We start from the raw sequence: 17,687 nt of genomic DNA, 5'->3' as shown, positions 1-17,687 counted from the left end.
CGGTCTTCCAAACTGGAGAAATTAATTTTCAAAGATTTCACCCGCCAATGTGACCATGTCTGTGAACATGTAGTTTCATTCAAAATAAAGTACGTTATACAGTACGTTATTAATCACAACAAGAAGGGTATGCACATGTATGTGTACGTTTAACCATGTACCTATACATGATGTTGATAAAGCTGGTACATACACTGTTAATGTACGCACAGTTGAAAATGACCGCGCGGGTTGATTACTAATTTGGATTTAGATAAGTTGGCAGCTATGTGGAAGTGCTATGTTCGGTTAATTTTTGTTCGGTCTGTGGTTCAGCTGCAGCACTATGACATAACATACAAAACACTAAACTGCTAGGATTAATTTGTGACTTGTCTCCACATATTAACTTTGTGTCTAAATGTTGTTTATGATTTAACCTGTCCCTACATGCTTCATTTATTTCTAGGTTTACTCCAGAAGACTTACTGAAGAGGGTAAAGGAATCGGGACTCGGTCTTGGTCTTATTATTGATCTAACCAACACTAGTCGCTACTACAATCCACAAGTAAGAACCAGTCTCAATTCTGTACATTGTAATGAATGCTGTCTGTTAAAGGACTGGGCAATTCATTCATTCATTCATTCATTAGTTTTACTGCAAGGAGAGAAATTTAGAGTTTTTCTGCATTTGATATGAAGTTTAGCAGGACGATTGGTGATTCTCCTTGGTCATTAGAGAAGACACATTTTAAATCTTGGATGTTAATACACCTTTTAATGTGGAAAATTACTTTTTTTTTATAGGAAAAATCAGCATTGAAGTGCTTATTTTGAAATGATACATGTTTTATCATATATTAGTCATATGCAAATTTCTATGACATTTGTGAATGTTTTGAGTCATTCATGTGTCTAATGAATGCTCAGCTCTCTGAACGTCTTACATTGACAACATTGCGCATATGTGCAATTTGACTCTATACTGCCCCCTCTGTAGGATTTTGTTGTTGACCTACTTCTTCTTTTTTTCATTTAAAAGGACTTTGTTCAAGCTGGCATTGAATACCGTAAACTTTACACAGAAGGACATGTCATACCCCAACAGAAAATTGTTCAAAGGTAGGTTTTCCAAAAACATTCATTGTGGACATGTAGTTAAAAACTTGTCCACTGGTCAGAGATGTGTAGAGACCTTAAATGCACATTTGATGCTGCATCAAAAAAGGAGACTTTAAATCAGTCACACTTTAAATCTCAGAGGAGAGCTAATTGTTCTCGTGAAAATAAAGTAATCCAAGGAGCCCATTGTACCTAAATTCACAATGCACTCACCACAGCTGCATCTGCGCATCAACGCGCAGTATGCGTGAATTGCTTGCCAATCTCCATAAATGGAGTTGTTTATGTCTTACTCTCAATCTGGACACTCTATTACTCTTTTATATAGCTAGAAGGGTGTTTCTAAAAACAGAAAGTAGACTTGTTAGACAAAACCGTTGGAAATTTTTAATTTTAACTTGTTTTGACTTTTGTAGCAGAAAGTTTTGATTTTTTGACCAAAAAGGTATTTGTTAATGGGAATAAATATGTGCTTGGTCGGTATTAAACACTATGTTTAAGACTGGTTGGAGTCTGGAATGCTGATAATTACCCTCGGCTTCGCCTCGGTTAATTATCAACATTCCAGACTCCAACCAGTCTAATAAACATTGTGTTTAACACCTCCCAAGCACACATTTATTCCCTTATTAAAAACCTATGTTGTTGAAGATTAGCACTTTGAGGCTTGCACGAAACTCAAACGGGTACTTAGAATATGTTGCTGGTGTGCCGTAGAGCCTGAAAGTCCACCCCTAGTGGTGCGCTTCGGAACCCTTTGAATAGGAAAATGAACGTGCACAAATTCAAAAATTTGCAATAATTTTTGATGCATTGATTTCCGAAGAAAATCACCCTTGAAAAAGGCCAGTGTAAAAAAAATCTTACTACCGGTAGCATCACAACATTATGAAAACTATCGCTACATGTGAAAGAAAAATATCATGCAAAAAATTGACCTCTCACTTCTGAAAATCTAAAATACATGTGGACTAGCGGAACTCGATGTACTCCTACAAAGATGAAAATTTATGAAATAATTTTGTGGCGGTTATTGGTTGAAAACTTAAACCTATAGGAGAATGAAACTTTTTTCAAGACTTCCATATTTTTAAATGAACTTGAAGGACTCATTATCATTTACAAACACATTTAAAATAACCGTCAATGAGAACTGTATTCAAGCAAGCTGGACTGAATCTAGAATCCATGGGATGTAGGCACTAGGCAGGAGAACAAAAACAAAAACGCCGGGTGTGAAATGTCGTAAAATTGGTTTTTAGCCATCTTAGTGATTACTCATCGTTATTTTTGTGGAATTCCAAAATATAATTCCAACATGAATGTTTCTTGGAGTGAATACGGTTAGAAATCATTCTGTCAAAATCTGTAGCAAGAGAAAGGACAACCCTGTGTAACATGCCCATAAAAGGGTCGCAGAGGGGTCTGGAAGCTCAAAGACAAAATAGATACGTTCAGGCCCTATAACAATTTGATTGGTCATCATCCAGATTTCTGTGTGTGGTCTGTCCACATGCAGTGTAATGGCTGTCTGGTCCAATGCACACCGCCAGGAAGCCCAGTCAGGTTTCATCATCAATTCAGTTTACATCATCTACAATGATGTAAACTATTATCTGTGCTGAATGTTAACACAGACTGTCTCTGCTATAATTTTTAGAACTTTAAGAATTGACCAAACTGACATCATGTACAATATCTAGGCCATTTGGGACAGAGTGCAAAAAGGGGGAAATGTGAAGCAAAATCGGAAGAAGATATGGCTTTTTGTTTAAAAGTTTGTGATAAAAGGAAAATATATTCAGGTAGGCACATGTTTAGATTCAAGAAATTAAAATATTTTTGGTATTAAAATTTGGGATATGCTTTTAACACTGAAAAAATCAGGACATTCACTGAGCTAGATTAATACATGCACATGATATAAATGGTTTCTACTTTACAAATTTAAGCTGTAAATAAAATCCAGTTTGATGTGAAAATAAAGCATTCAAGTTAATTAATAATCTACTAAAAGCCATCAAATAATCCAGCAAGTACATGTATACTTTCTTGCAATAAAACATGTAAAGAACAAATTAGGTGAAAACATGTTTCTTTTTGGTGATGAGTCAAATATACATGTGTATACAGGTTTTACATGAAAAAGTTTGATTCTCTCTACAGCTTTACAACAATCGTCCAAGAATTCACACATCAACACTCCGATGATGGTGAGTTACTTGTCTAAATGTTATGTATACATGTTCATGCTTCAGCAAATATGAACAATTTGAACTAGAGTGAAAACCCTATTACATGCCATGGATATTGGATCACCAGGTTTTCTTGACAGAAGTATTTGTACTAGACCAGTGTCGCAAAGAGAAAAACCGAGAATATTTTCCAAAACTCTTTGACTTTATTTGAGAACCATAGATAATGTACCCAAGGTACAAGGGGCGATACACTCTGCAGAGTCCATGCATGAAATTGTAGTGATCCATTGAAATTATGCACTTTTTACTGTTTATCTTACGTCGTATTTTATTGAATCTGCATTCATAAACTGGTCTGAGGTCATCTTTTTGTTTTTTGCTCATTGAACATACAGATCTTGTCATAGGAGTTCATTGTACACATGGCATCAATAGGACTGGCTACCTTTTATGCAGGTACATGTAGTTTTCTGTCTTTACTCAAGAAATGCCATTGGTCCATATATTTATTATATTTTTGTTTCAAATTAATGAACATTGATGACCTTTAAACTACTTTCAAGTTGTAAAGGAATGGAATAAGAAAATCACAGATCTTCGGTGTTGTGGAATTCTGAATACATGTTTAGGGCAAACAAAATTCGGTCCCTGGTCAGCACGCATGTTGAGTTTAATCATGCACGTCAACTTTTTTTTTTTTCTCAAATGTTCGCAGTAGCTACAACAGCGCCCTCTATTGCCACACTGCCTCAAATTTTCGTGGCCAGCTGGACCTCGTACCCAGGGTGATAGATCCAGTACGAGGTCGATGTTAAAAGAATGATCTAGTAGACCATGGGTACGAGGTTGCTGCCAGCTGATCAACGACAATGGCGGCTAGTCAACTACCCACGTTTCGACACAACATGTGATGTGAACGATTGTGAATAGCATGTCTAAATACATGAAATATGCCACTTATTTCCATGTTCGTTGTTTGTGGAGTGACGACCGTTAGGCGTTGTGTCATATGATGGCTTGATAAGTCTACTTACTGCGCACAGATCTGTGTGCGATGGGACTCTGTCCAGTGGTGGCAAGAGATTGTTTTGCTAGATCGAAGGGGACTGCGTGCGATGGTCAGATCATCCCCATCACAGAACAAATAAATGATGGAGGACACCATTGTATATGAGGACCCAAGAAAAGCAAAATAGTTCCCACCTCGTCTGTATAATCCAAGCTTTGAAGAAAAAAAATGAAAAATAAAACCCATAGCCACATCAACTCTGGAACTTTGGTCTGACCAGAGACCGACATTTAAAAAAAAAATTGGCCTAATGTATAATATTTAAATAGCCTACTATTCACTTTTCACTTGAATAAAAGTTTTTCAATGGATGAGAATTAAAACCACATTTACTGTGCCAGTGATTGTGTTATGATTATCATTGCAACCAAATGTGATCCCAAATGATGCTTGATTTGATTAAATACACGTATATATATATGCAACATGCTGGTTAGTGCTGTGTATGCTTTCTTTTATTTTCTGTTTAGATACATGATTGAGTGCTTAGGATGGACAGCAAGTGCCGCATTGGCTGGTAAGTACAGTGTCTATGTCTCTATGTAATCTCCATTCAGATGACAAATAATTAAAATACACCACACTGTTATTTATTGAGATACAGTTATTTTGAGATTATCTCTGTGAAACAACAGTAGTGTTCTATATAAAATTGCATACAGCCTCAACCCTGCAAAATCCTCCATTATTTCTTGAATGTGGTCCTTGGAGGGGTCAAAATCCTCCGGCAATCACTGCCAATATGTTGAGGTAGAGCATGTGACATCCTAGAGCATTGTGGATGATATGAGTATAAAATAGGCCTAAATTGATGCATGGCTGTGCATACATGTAGACAACACAAGGTCCAGTCTAAAATCTTGACACAGTTTATCATCCGCAATCAGCCACACACTTGTGCCAAAATAGCCTCAATCCTGCAAAATCCTCCATTTTGAAAAGAGGATTTTGGAAGGTAAGTGTTAATAAGGGTTATTGCTAGTGCTGCAGCCAAATGGCAGAACTGAATAAAAGTTAGCCACATATGGCTCTTCCAAATTGAAGAGAACTTAGTGTGAACTCAGTCATTCCATTTGCCATGTTCGGAACACATATATCCTTAAACTTACGCAATAAAATTTAAGGATAAGAGGTTTCCATGTTTAAACCAAACATTTCCACATCGGTACACAAATTTCAGAACCCAAATGTTAAAAATAGTACCTTGCATAATGTTTTTTTATGAAGAATCAAAAAGCATTGGAAGCAACTTAGTATTTAGTCACATCCCATTTACCAATTTTACAATGATATGCAACTTTCTTTAGTTAAATGTGGACATTTGTCTCGGGATCGCTTATACTAAGCATTTTTGATGGTTTACTAAAAAAAAAAGTAAAGATGCCAAACCTGTGTTAACAGGAATGGAGTGTTCATCTCTCTTTCTTTAGCAATTGGGCCAGATCGTCCAAGAATTCACACATTTACCTTGCATAATGTTTTTTTATGAAGAATCAAAAAGCATTGGAAGCAACTTAGTATTTAGTCACATCCCATTTACCAATTTTACAATGATATGCAACTTTCTTTAGTTAAATGTGGACATTTGTCTCGGGATCGCTTATACTAAGCATTTTTGATGGTTTACTAAAAAAAAAGTAAAGATGCCAAACCTGTGTTAACAGGAATGGAGTGTTCATCTCTCTTTCTTTAGCAATTGGGCCAGATCGTCCAAGAATTCACACATTTACCTTGCATAATGTTTTTTTATGAAGAATCAAAAAGCATTGGAAGCAACTTAGTATTTAGTCACATCCCATTTACCAATTTTACAATGATATGCAACTTTCTTTAGTTAAATGTGGACATTTGTCTCGGGATCGCTTATACTAAGCATTTTTGATGGTTTACTAAAAAAAAAAGTAAAGATGCCAAACCTGTGTTAACAGGAATGGAGTGTTCATCTCTCTTTCTTTAGCAATTGGGCCAGACTCATGCTGCTGTGGGGAGATTGCCACACCTCCTCCACAGCGAGTCTGTTACCTTCCCAGCATTGAATAATGCCTGGGTTGAGAGGAGTAATTGAGGTAAAGCGCCTTACTCAAGGGCACAACACGCACGGCCACAGCGGGGCTTGAACCCACAACTTAACGATCATGAATCCTGTGCTCCATCGCTAGACCACACGTGCCCACATGGTTTATTAATTCAACTTCAAAGTTCTAGACCTTAGGAAACCCACATAATGTCTTACAACATTCACGACGAAGATGTCGCAAAAATAGAGTTCCTTTACATCTAATGCAGGTGCTATTTTTGTTTGTTTTGCCTTTACATGTTTCCAACACTGAATAAAGCCATCAAAATATAAGCCCAAGCTCAGCCAACACCAGACTGAAAAGAAACCAGAGTTGTAATGACTCGAGACAATGACTCGACTCAAGTCCGAATCAATTCACATTTTTGGCGACTCGACTTTGCCCCGCAATGGCAGCTCAGAGCAAGGCATGCAAACCAGCATGGACAGGTGGCATGTGATAACTTAAGTCTCACCATCAACACCAAACAGACAGAAATCATGCATCAGTTTGTCGCTGGAAAGCCTTATCATGAGCTGCACATCTGTGTGAAAGATCGGGACCTACAGCTTCACTTACGTAGGGTTAACAGCAGGATGGCATAAGTTAGCAACTCTGCCTTTGGTAGACTATTTGTGAATGTGTGGGATCGCAGAGGAACCAGCTTAGACATATTCATTTTGCTGCAGAAGGCTGAGCTGAGGAGATCAGAAGAAAATGTTTCAAGGACTCACTAAAAGTGTCCTTGAAATGTCTTAACATTGCTTTTGCCCTTACTGGCGCTGCAGAATTACAATTGAAGCTGGCGCAGCAGAGACACACAGAATTGACGAGGCACAGAATAAGTATGTTGCTCAAAAACTAATGGCGGGTGAAATAGCTGCACCATGTAAGGATGTGACTTTGCCTTTAATTTGGAAACGTTAAGCAAATATTTTAAGAACCGTTTAAACATTTCCAAAAGTTTAGCCATTTCCCAGAGACTGACACCTGCCGTAGTACCGGTACCTCTGCAGTCGAACGTGTCTGTAGGCATATGCATGCATACATGTACATGCGTCACTAATAATTGGCATCACCAACCTAAGGCAAAAAATAAAAGGCTCCGGTTTCTGGTCTGCGCGCGCGTCTTCGTAGCCATGCACGTCGGCAAAATTTTTAACAAAAAATGTCAATGTAAGATGATGTCTCAAAACTGCCAAACTCACTGGTTTGACTGGAATCCTACTGCTGCACAATTTTAACGTGTTTTTAGATGGGGTTACGATCGAGTATGGGCTTTATGTGGCCTCTCTGGGCTCCCATATGTTTTGCACTAAATTTAGTTGGGCACCATTTGCAGTCATCAGCCGACATTATTTTGAAGGAAAAAAAAGGGGGGGGGGGAAAAAAAGCCGCGTCGCCGCACCACTTATGGGGCAAGCTCCATACCAGAAATGAAGACTTTTTTTTTGGCCTTATCTTCAAAATATATTGTTCGTAATGGGCGTAACACAATTCTAATCACGGCACACAAGCAATGTAGATCTCAAAAGACGAACTGAAAGAGACTTGTAATGATCAGGACATTAATGGGGTGTCAATCACTCACTGGAAGGTTTTTGTTTTAATAGTGCTGTATTAAGCTTATTGTAAATGTACATGGGCTTTTGTTTCAAATACTGTGGAATAGTATATAAATAATGTGGAATAGTATACAAGTAATGAATGTTTATGAGTGCAATAGTTAGAATATGTTCCATTCATTGAGTACTGGGGTGCAACAGACGATATTCAGTCCTGTTAATTCCCTCCTAGTGATACTAGTTGTTTCTTGTAGTTGGGTGTTGGGTCTTCATGTCATTGAGCAGTGTTTTGCATTTATGTAGGCAGTCTTCTGAATCTAAAAACATCTATGAGTCTACCTTTGTCTGCTGTCAGAATCTGGATCTCTTTGAAGCTCATTCAGAGCTTCTTGTGCTCCATCAGTCAACTTAGATTCATTTCTCCTGGGTGACCTCAACAGATTAGCCACCTTTGATCTCAATTCTCTAGCATTTCTCCCAGTTATTTTGTCTGAACTTGTTTTCACCATTATTGGCCACAATTTTCACAATAAAAGACTAATAATCCGGCTCGGTATCCTCATTCGTTTATTTCACGGTTTGCCAATCACATAAAATATACAAGTTACCGGTACATATTTATTATAATAATTATTTAGTTCTCTGATTGTTAGTCTTATTTAACAAGTCAGAAGGCTGGTAATTTTATTGTCGATACTATTTGTACGTAATTTGTGATTACTCATGTTCTTTTAATTTTTACTCAGTGGTCTATTGTTCAACATAGAATGTTTGGAGATGACTAGTCTTATTTAAAGACTTGGTCATGTCATGGATTCCACTCATTTAGAACTCAAACAATGGAATGCTAAAACAGCACTTTAATCATGGAACTTTGTTCCTACATGAAATTGAATGTTATAATTGTACCATTTCATGATTGCAACATAAACTTTTTAAAAAATGTAAAATGCAGAAAAGCCCCATGTTCTGTTCTTCAAACAGACACAGACCTGTACATGTAGTTCTTGTCTCTCACACTCTCATTATTTATTTTTTTTTGGTGGAGGGGGGCCTATAATTTGAAACCAAAAAAATTGGCTGGAGCAGGGTTCAAACCCCTATGGCAGTTCCCCATTTTGTCAATATGTTGGTTTAAGGGGGCTAGTCAAAAGCCACATTGTACAAATATTTACTGCTTCAAGTGGTATGGTAAAATGAGCCTCCATGAGGCTAAACTGAGGGAGGCTGGTTTTACCACGTCAAGAGTTCAGTCAATATTTGAATTATAATGCCCACCTGCAGATTCTGCTTGATTTTAAGAGATAGCCGATTAATATAACCAAAATTCAATTACAATGTACTTCTATTTCAATACAAATTTAGTTGAAAAATTTACTCCAATTTTCCAAACTTCCCCTTCATAAAATGTTTGAACCCAACTCTAGTAGCGTGTGGGCGTGTACACACACACCTGTTGCTACTTTGGTTTCTATGCATACACATGGAGTACTTTTTGGCTGTGCACAGCAAGATAGTGGAATAGCAATCACCATGTGACTTGCTGTCAGCCAGTCAGGATACAGAATCCTTAGGGAGAGGTGTTACAAACCTGTATACCATGTACCCAGGGCTCATGCCCAAAGTCACCATGCTAAATAGTAGTAATGCTGCAAGCCTGCTTTTACAAAACATTTCATAACAACAACAAATGCTAAGTCTCTCTTGGCTTTTATAAAAATACAAAATAAATTTCAGGGGATGATTAAACGCAAGATATATTCATATCTTGTGTTTAAATACTCTAATATTTATGGGTTTATGAATGGGTAATAGGAAGTCCTACCTACATGTAGATACATGTAGTTTTCATACCATAAAACAGTTTTGTTTTCAATTGTAGTGTAAAAGTAATTCTCCTCTGTAAAGAAAAATAACTATGTGTAAACACCCACAACCATAAGTCTATGGAACTCAAACATAAATCCCTATCTTTACATCTTGGTTTTGTGGTTAGACTGGAATAATCTAATGTGAGGTACAGCTATCATACATGTATACTCAGTCACATATCGCTGAACTGAGAAATCCTACATATGTAGTTCTCAATAATTCTCTCTGCGATGTGACCAACAGCAGATATATTTTAACTTATCTTCAAGAAAACTTGAATCCTCAATCCTGATTGGTCGATACATGGCAACCAGCTGTGCTACATGTAGCACGGCTTGGTCCATACCGCACTCCACGTATTGCGCTTTTCTAAGATGCGCACGCCATTCCGTGCAACAGGCATGTGTAACAGGACGACCGCTGAAAAGTTTGTGTACAGGGTGCATGTTCCAACTTAAAGGGAAAATACAACATTTGCAAACATCAAAAAATAAAACTACTAAATCATTTTGAAATACCTTGCTGGACTGTTAGTGAATGACAGTGTAAAGCATCCTGTAAAATCATGGCACCTGGTATACTGTCATTGTCAAGAAAGGTGGTATTTTTGTATCAATTTCCAACGCTGATCGGCCGATCAGCGTTGGAAAAAAAACTGGCTTTTTTTCAAATACTGGCCCCAATTGACCATCGCACTTGTTTACAATCGATTACAAAACTATGAACGGGTACGAGCCAGCTAGACTGGTTCCCTGACCTTACAATTCCCCAATGTATGTAAACTGCTCTGTTTCTTCTTATATGGAGTCAGGGAACCAGACTACAGGAAAATGATTGTTTTTCTTGGTCTTTATAGCATTTTCGAACCCAAAACCTCAAAAAAGTCAGTGTAACTATATTTGCTATATATTTCCAACCCCCCCAATTCCATCCATTTCTGAAAATTACAGCAAAAGCAAATGATGTATATTCCCTTTAACTGTGCGTCAAGTTTGCTTGAGGATAAATTCGTTATCGCGCTTGCGCTCGGGAACATGGAAAATGTAGTGCGTCTGTGCCCCACATACCATGAGGCCGTGTTCCACTCAGGCTCTCCGGATAACTTGTATTGTCAAAATACATTGTGCGTGTTCATTTACATGAATGGTAAATGATTTGTAATGGAGTTTGTGTAATGATTGCTTTATATTTTGTCTATTTTTAGCATTCGGAAAAGCAAGAGGTCATGAAATGGAGAGGTCAAATTACATTGCTGATCTACATTCACTGAGGTAAGTAACTTGGGCAGTATCTTTCATCCTATTTAATACATATTTCTTCCCCCCCCCCCCCCAAAAAAATCCTTTAGAAAAACATGTTGAAAGTTTCTGTATTAATTCTGCAAAACCTAGCTTCTACAATCTTTAGTTCATGGTACATTGTTACCTTATAAATTACAGGCAAGATGTTGGTACAAGTAGTGTGATTTAATGTTGTGCAAACCCGACCCCAAACCGACTTCAGGTCAGGTCAGGTCAGTTTGTCCGTCATTTTAGTCGGATTGGGTCCGTTTCCGTTTTGCGTTCAGGTCGGGTGGGTTAAGCCATTTTGGAAAACCTGAAATAAACCGAAACAGAACGGAATTCACATGGTGCACTATTTAGTGCAGAGTCACTGTGCGCGGTGGCGACTAAAAATGGTTTGCTGTCTGTCTCGATCAGTCTATAACATGTAGGCCCACCAGTAGGTCATGTTGTGAGTGCTGCACGACATGATTTACATGTAGTTACTGAAAGCCGACATATTTTTACGCGAAGCGGGTCAGTTCAGGCGCAAAAAGTAGACACATTTGCCCAAGCCAGATATTCGGGAGGTTTTATTGGGTCAGTTCAGTTTCGGGTCGGTTTTCTTTGAATTATTGTCGGGTCAATTTTAGGTAGTCCAATTTTGTTTCGGTTCAGACTCGGTTTACAAAATAAATGTCTTGGGTCGATGCACATTATGAGTGTGACTGAAAGCCCAGTGGCTACCCACTTGCTTACTTGCTTATGGTGACTCTGAAGGTCGGACTCCAGTGATAGCTCTCCAAACCACCCTATCCATCATACATGTCTTGATGTCTTGGCCACTTAAGCCTGTATCCTAGGAGTTTCATGTAGTCCTTAGGTGGCTGTCCTCTTGATCTCTTTCATGTCTGGGTTGCCATGGTAGAACCTTGGAGGCAGCTTCATCCGTTCTCCTTGCACAGAATACCCACTACATGTATTTGCTTTTCAAAACTGCAAAATCCTTCAAAGAAGTCCTCTGTCCAGTATACTCTGCCCTTCAATTTAACATGAGTACATGTAGTTCCTTGGATATTAAAACAAATTCTGATATCAGCATTCAATTTAATATTGCACTAGCCGATCTACACAGGCGGAGGGGGGGGGGGGGTGTCTGTACCTGCTTCTAGGGACGCACACAAAAAAAGAGGAAAACCTTACAGAAAAACATGGTAGTTTCCCTCGGGCAATATATACATACTTGTACTTGTAATTGTAGAGTAATACACAATGATGTTATGCAGGCAGTATTCAGTTTTAAACCGGGTCGTTACTTTTAGGTTTAATTTGATAAATTTTATAATTAAAGTACATATGCCCATATAGTACATGGCAACCTTTGTACTATTGCTATTGACCATCTGTGGCACCGCTGCACTTTTAAGCAGGTGCAAAACCTAAAGGCCAGTCAAAACCACAAACAATTTATATTGAGATTTGATATGTATGGTCTTCAGTTCCTGCTTATGTTAAAAAAGGACATTAGGAAATATTCACACAATCACTCATTGTAATGTTTAACCATGTATGCATGTATGTTTAACTATCACATTTAAACATCTTATAATAGACAAGCTGGTTTACCCGATCATAGATCGGGTAGGGCGTAGTGTTGGGGATGAAAATGTGGGGAGTTAAATGTAAATGGGGGATATAGTTGGGGAGACATGCAGTTAAAGAAAAGCAATTTCTGTGGTGTGATCTGAGGCAATTTCTCACTAAAACCAATTTGAGCAAAAGATCATCTGTGAAAGTTTTGAGTTTTGAGTAATTGAATCAGCTACATGTATTCTGAGCAATAGAATCATTACTGTAGGCTACAATATTTTTATTCGGGGAAGAAAAAGTGTGTGTGGGGGGGGGGGGACCAAACAATGTCCCCCCTCAAAATGTGTGTGTGTGTGTCCCCCTGTCCCCCGTCGATTTACGCACATGATAATAATTATGTAAAATGGCAAATGTCTGTTAATGTTGCCGTTGGTCTGTTAGGCCAAAAAAAAAAATAAGTTGGTCTCTGGTCAGCGCGCGCGTCGATTTTAATCATGCGCGTCAATCTTTTTTTTTACAAAATATTCCGCGGTAACTCCAACAGTGCCCTCTATTGCCGCACCTCCTCAATTTTGTTTTACCAAAGAGCACCAAGGAATGGGAAATTGCACCAAGGCAAATGTTCGAGAGCACCAAGGCAAATTATGGAGGACACCAATGAACATGAGGACACCAAAAAAGTAAAATAGTACCCCACCTTGTCTGTACAATCCAAGCTTGAAGAAGGAAAAAAAAAGCAAAAAAAAAAAAAAAAAGCCGCGTCGCCGCGTCAATTCCGGAACTTTGGTCTGACCAGAGACCGAATATATTTTTTTTTTGGCCTTAAATTGGCTTTTTGTGAGGCAGTCGCATTTGGAAAACGTAGTGAAAAGGTTACTGTAGTGTAATACACAGGCGAAGGCTGGTTGTACAGTTTGACAATAAATCATAATGCAATAAAACGTGAAGGTGTCATTTAAAATGAAAATGTTGAGTGTTACCATAAAATTACAAACGGTCTGAATCATGGAGTAAGGTCATAATTAAGTTTCAGTATTGGACTCTTCAACAAACGTAAACTTCAACTTCTTACAATTTGCGAGACCGTCTGCGAGGAAAAAGTCGATTCAACTTTTATTCAAGTTGGTTCAACCATCTATATATAAGAGCAAGTTTTACTCGGCCTCCGAGAAATGTTTGCTTCTGAAAGGATCCGAGACCGCGGCTTCACGTCCGTGGAAAAATGTGGTTGTCTTCCGCCGGGTCGGACACTTTTTCGTCGATTTTTTTGTGACTTCGTTTAAGATCGCGATATTTGAAGCAATGCATCGATCCTTCGTTGACCCCAAACAGGCCCCCGAAATTATAACGCGACACTGAATTATACGTGGCGGGCAGCGAACTCGCAACGCTCAGCCTTGGTGGTGGAAGCATGGAGCTGTAAACACATTATGGAAGCAACAGCACTCTATCACGCGACGTCACATGCTTGCGCTTCAAATGACCCCAAACAGGCCCCCGAAATTATAACGCGACACTGAATTATACGTGGCGGGCAGCGAACTCGCAACGCTCAGCCTTGGTGGTGGAAGCATGGAGCTGTAAACACATTATGGAAGCAACAGCACTCTATCACGCGACGTCACATGCTTGCGCTTCAAATAGCGAGCACCGTAGACCCAACCTCGTTTGCAGGTGTGGAGCAGGCTGCAGTACGCGTTGCCATCGACAGTTTTGCATAGCCCGGAAATACTACGCAGTGTAGACTTTCGATTGGTCAGACCGCGCAAGGCATACTAACGTGTAGTCCTTCTGAGTATTCGTTGCACTCGGCGCAGGGGCGGCAAGCAAAGCACAGGAAACAATAGGGACACTTGGTGGCCACGCACCATGGAGAAAAAATATTTTGCCAAGGTCACCCCATACTACCATTTGGTGAACACTTTTGCAGAACGGCTGAGTAGAACACGTAAACGAAACCCCTACGTTGACCTCGCTGACCTCGCACAGTCTAGACTCGCAGAAAAGCCAGCACAGGGGGCGGCCAGGCAGTCAACGTGAAAGCGCACACGACGGCAAATTCCTGCGCAAAAAGCAGTCACGAAAAATCGACGAAACGGATCGCCGGTCCGTACGGGAAAATTAGGACGACCCGAAGCGTCCGACCCGGCGGAAGACACCCTCCGCATTTTTCCACGGATGTGGAGCGATTTTGGCGCCGCGTGAGCCCGCGGTCTCGGATCCTTTCATGAGCAAACATCGTCTCGGGAGCGAGTAAACTTCTCTCTTATATATATAGATAACAATAGATATATTGTTTGTCCCCATGAAGTTAACAACTTGGACAGCACCATAATCATGATTAATATTTGCAGTGCGTAATATTTGTATTTTTTTGTGACATGGTTATTGGTAAATTAATATTGGTATTATGTTTAATATTATTTATAACATTTTCATAAAAAGATAATATTAAAACATTATGAGACTCATAGTTGATAGATCATCCATGTGATTATTAGATACTTTGAGTTAGATAACCTAGTTACTCCCTGTAAGTGCTGCTTTACATAGTCTGTGATATTTTAAAAACCATGTTCCCGTATTTTTTTATTTGTGAATGAGTTATAAATTATGCCTAGTTACATGTACATTATGCAGAATATAGAGTGTAGGGTTGTAAGGAATCAGCTGACACGATAACAGGTTGAAAACAGATGTGGTAGTTGTACATGCACAATTGGTAAAAGTAGTTGTCATTCTGAGCACATAATTATTGGAAAACTTGTTAACAAGTAGTATGGCAATTTCTTACTTTTGTGATGGCACTATTGTGATGGGTGTCAATTCCAACCATAATGCAACTAAGGTCCTACTGTAATGCCTTCAGTTTCTTACTGAGGCTTTACACATCAGTTGAGAATTATATTGGACTAGTCCACTCCCTCTTCCAGCTGTGAATTGAGCAGTCCAAAACAGTTCGCAGTCGCAGTGGATTATTTGTTGAATGGGGCAGGAAGAAAGACATCTTGAAAGTGTTTGAGTAATTAAATGGAATATCATGTTTCATAATTAAATCGATCATTTCAAAGATGTTATGTTTACTCTGAAATAATAACTACCAATTGCAAAAATGTACTCAAAATATGGCTTGAGCGTTGCCCAACTTGGTAGTGAAACCGACCCAAGACATTTAGTTTATAAACCGTGACTGAAGAGATGCACATGAGATGAAAAGCTAATGAACTAGCCTTTAAGATGCAGCCACTTTGACAGTGTTTAAGTTCATAACCTGTGCACATTTACCCATGACTTTTGGATTACCTTTAGTTTGATAGCACCCTGTATATGTAGCACAAATGTTGACATCTTAACATATACAGGTATTATGTGGGTGAAAGGGCGACTATTCCTCAACATTTAAATCTGTTTAGATGGCAAATTATTTTTAAATGGTTTAGGCAACTTGTCCCTCATTTTGATGGGTTGGGTCACAACTAGGCTAATTAGCCAAATTAACAAGCCAACATGATGTGACCCTATATAAGGTTTTGTTCATAATGCATCAGAGAACATCCATGGCAAGTTACATGTTTTTATACCAATTTGCACACTGGGTCATCACCGGGGGAGGACTATTCTGGGAGTTCTAGAACCTGTTAGTATTTCAGAATATGATTTCTCATTGCATGGTAAAATGTTAGAATCTGTTTTGGCATTTTTATTTTTCAATTCCTTTTTTATTTATCACTGTTTTATATGTTTTTCTTAAATTCCATTAAAGGAGCAAGCACTAGCTTGTAAAAGATTGTATGAAAAAGGAGTTTCTGTTGTAAAGTAGTTTTGAAAAGGTGTACAAGACATACACCTGAATATGTGCACGTGTAAAGCTGAGTCATCTGCATTACACGGTAATTTGGTCAAGTTAATTTGATTTCATTTCATGGATTGTAATTGCATTCATGCATTTTCTTTGTATGTTTCAGCAGTGAGGCAAGGCAACCATCAAAAACACCTTCAGGGCATGTACATGTAATGCAAGTTGATGACTTATCTACACAGTCATCTACAGATGGTGAAAGGGGCAGTTCATTACATTACACTACAAAGCTGATGGGACCTGATAACAGAAACGTCCAAGGAATTAGCTGTGATAGTAGGATAAGGAAACACAAGGACCAGTATCGCTATCAACCGTACAATTGTAGAGGTACAAAGACTCTTCAATACAGTAGAGGATGTAAAAGTGGTTTCAAAGGACCACAAGATAAGTCATTAAGTGACAGGGGCCAAAGCAGCATTGCTTACCAGAAGCAGTGGCAAAGTCACAATGAGTCAACGAGAAACAGGGGCTGGAATTCGAGGAATGAAGATCGTCGTTATTACCAGCAACCTCAAGCAAGACAATACAATGATTATCCTGCACCTTGGGTTGGTAACTCAGCATGGGCCAATTTCCATGGATATCAAAGCCACAGACAATTTGACCATACTGGCCACATAGTATCACAAGTAAGCAGAAGGAATCGGGGGAGAACAAATGGTAAGATGTGAACAATAATTACTGCATCGCCAGGACAAATTGGGGAGCATTTCAGAAAAGAATGGGGATTCTAGCTTATCCATCCTTTGGTAGGCCACTGCCGATTTTGCACGTTTGTAAGCAAGTAACAGGGGCGGATCCAGGAATTTTCGCAGGGGGGTGTTTTCATCAGCAAAAAAATCTGAAAATGTACACAGGTTTTTTTTCTCCAGACACTTGGCCTCCATAAAATCAAAAACTGGGAGGGGGGGGGGGGGGGCTGGTACCATATTTCAATAGGGGGCGCTATTCAAATCCGACGATTATTAACACTAGATTACAAAATGGTGTACCGTATTTAGAACATGCGGACATTATACCAGTGTAATTTTTTGGGGGGGGGTGTCACTCACAGGGGGGGGGGGGGTTTCAACTTATTTTTTAGGAATTTGTATGATAATTTTTTTTTTA

General features: G+C 38.9%; 1 protein-coding gene across 2 annotated transcripts in view; it reads left to right on the top strand.

Annotated features, from left to right (window-relative positions):
* Positions 1 to 17,475, top strand: part of LOC119734843 (RNA/RNP complex-1-interacting phosphatase homolog) — a 28,523-nt gene extending 11,048 nt beyond the window's left edge. The window contains exons 4-10 of one of the 2 annotated variants that reach the window (XM_038208428.1): positions 449 to 548; positions 1,023 to 1,102; positions 3,269 to 3,315; positions 3,696 to 3,756; positions 4,840 to 4,886; positions 11,068 to 11,134; positions 16,681 to 17,475. In XM_038208428.1, the coding sequence (XP_038064356.1) occupies positions 449 to 548; positions 1,023 to 1,102; positions 3,269 to 3,315; positions 3,696 to 3,756; positions 4,840 to 4,886; positions 11,068 to 11,134; positions 16,681 to 17,248 (970 nt within the window). In that variant the 3' untranslated portion in view covers positions 17,249 to 17,475. The remainder of the gene's footprint in view (positions 1 to 448; positions 549 to 1,022; positions 1,103 to 3,268; positions 3,316 to 3,695; positions 3,757 to 4,839; positions 4,887 to 11,067; positions 11,135 to 16,680) is intronic. The other variant, XM_038208436.1, reaches the window with a different exon arrangement.
* The last annotated feature ends 212 nt before the right edge of the window (positions 17,476 to 17,687 follow it).

Source organism: Patiria miniata, unplaced genomic scaffold (genome assembly GCF_015706575.1).
Source record: "Patiria miniata isolate m_02_andy unplaced genomic scaffold, ASM1570657v1 HiC_scaffold_10, whole genome shotgun sequence".
Classification (NCBI taxonomy): Eukaryota; Metazoa; Echinodermata; class Asteroidea; order Valvatida; family Asterinidae; genus Patiria; species Patiria miniata.
The sequence above is the reverse complement of the archived record's forward strand: the minus strand, read 5'-3'. Positions and strand labels throughout refer to the sequence as shown.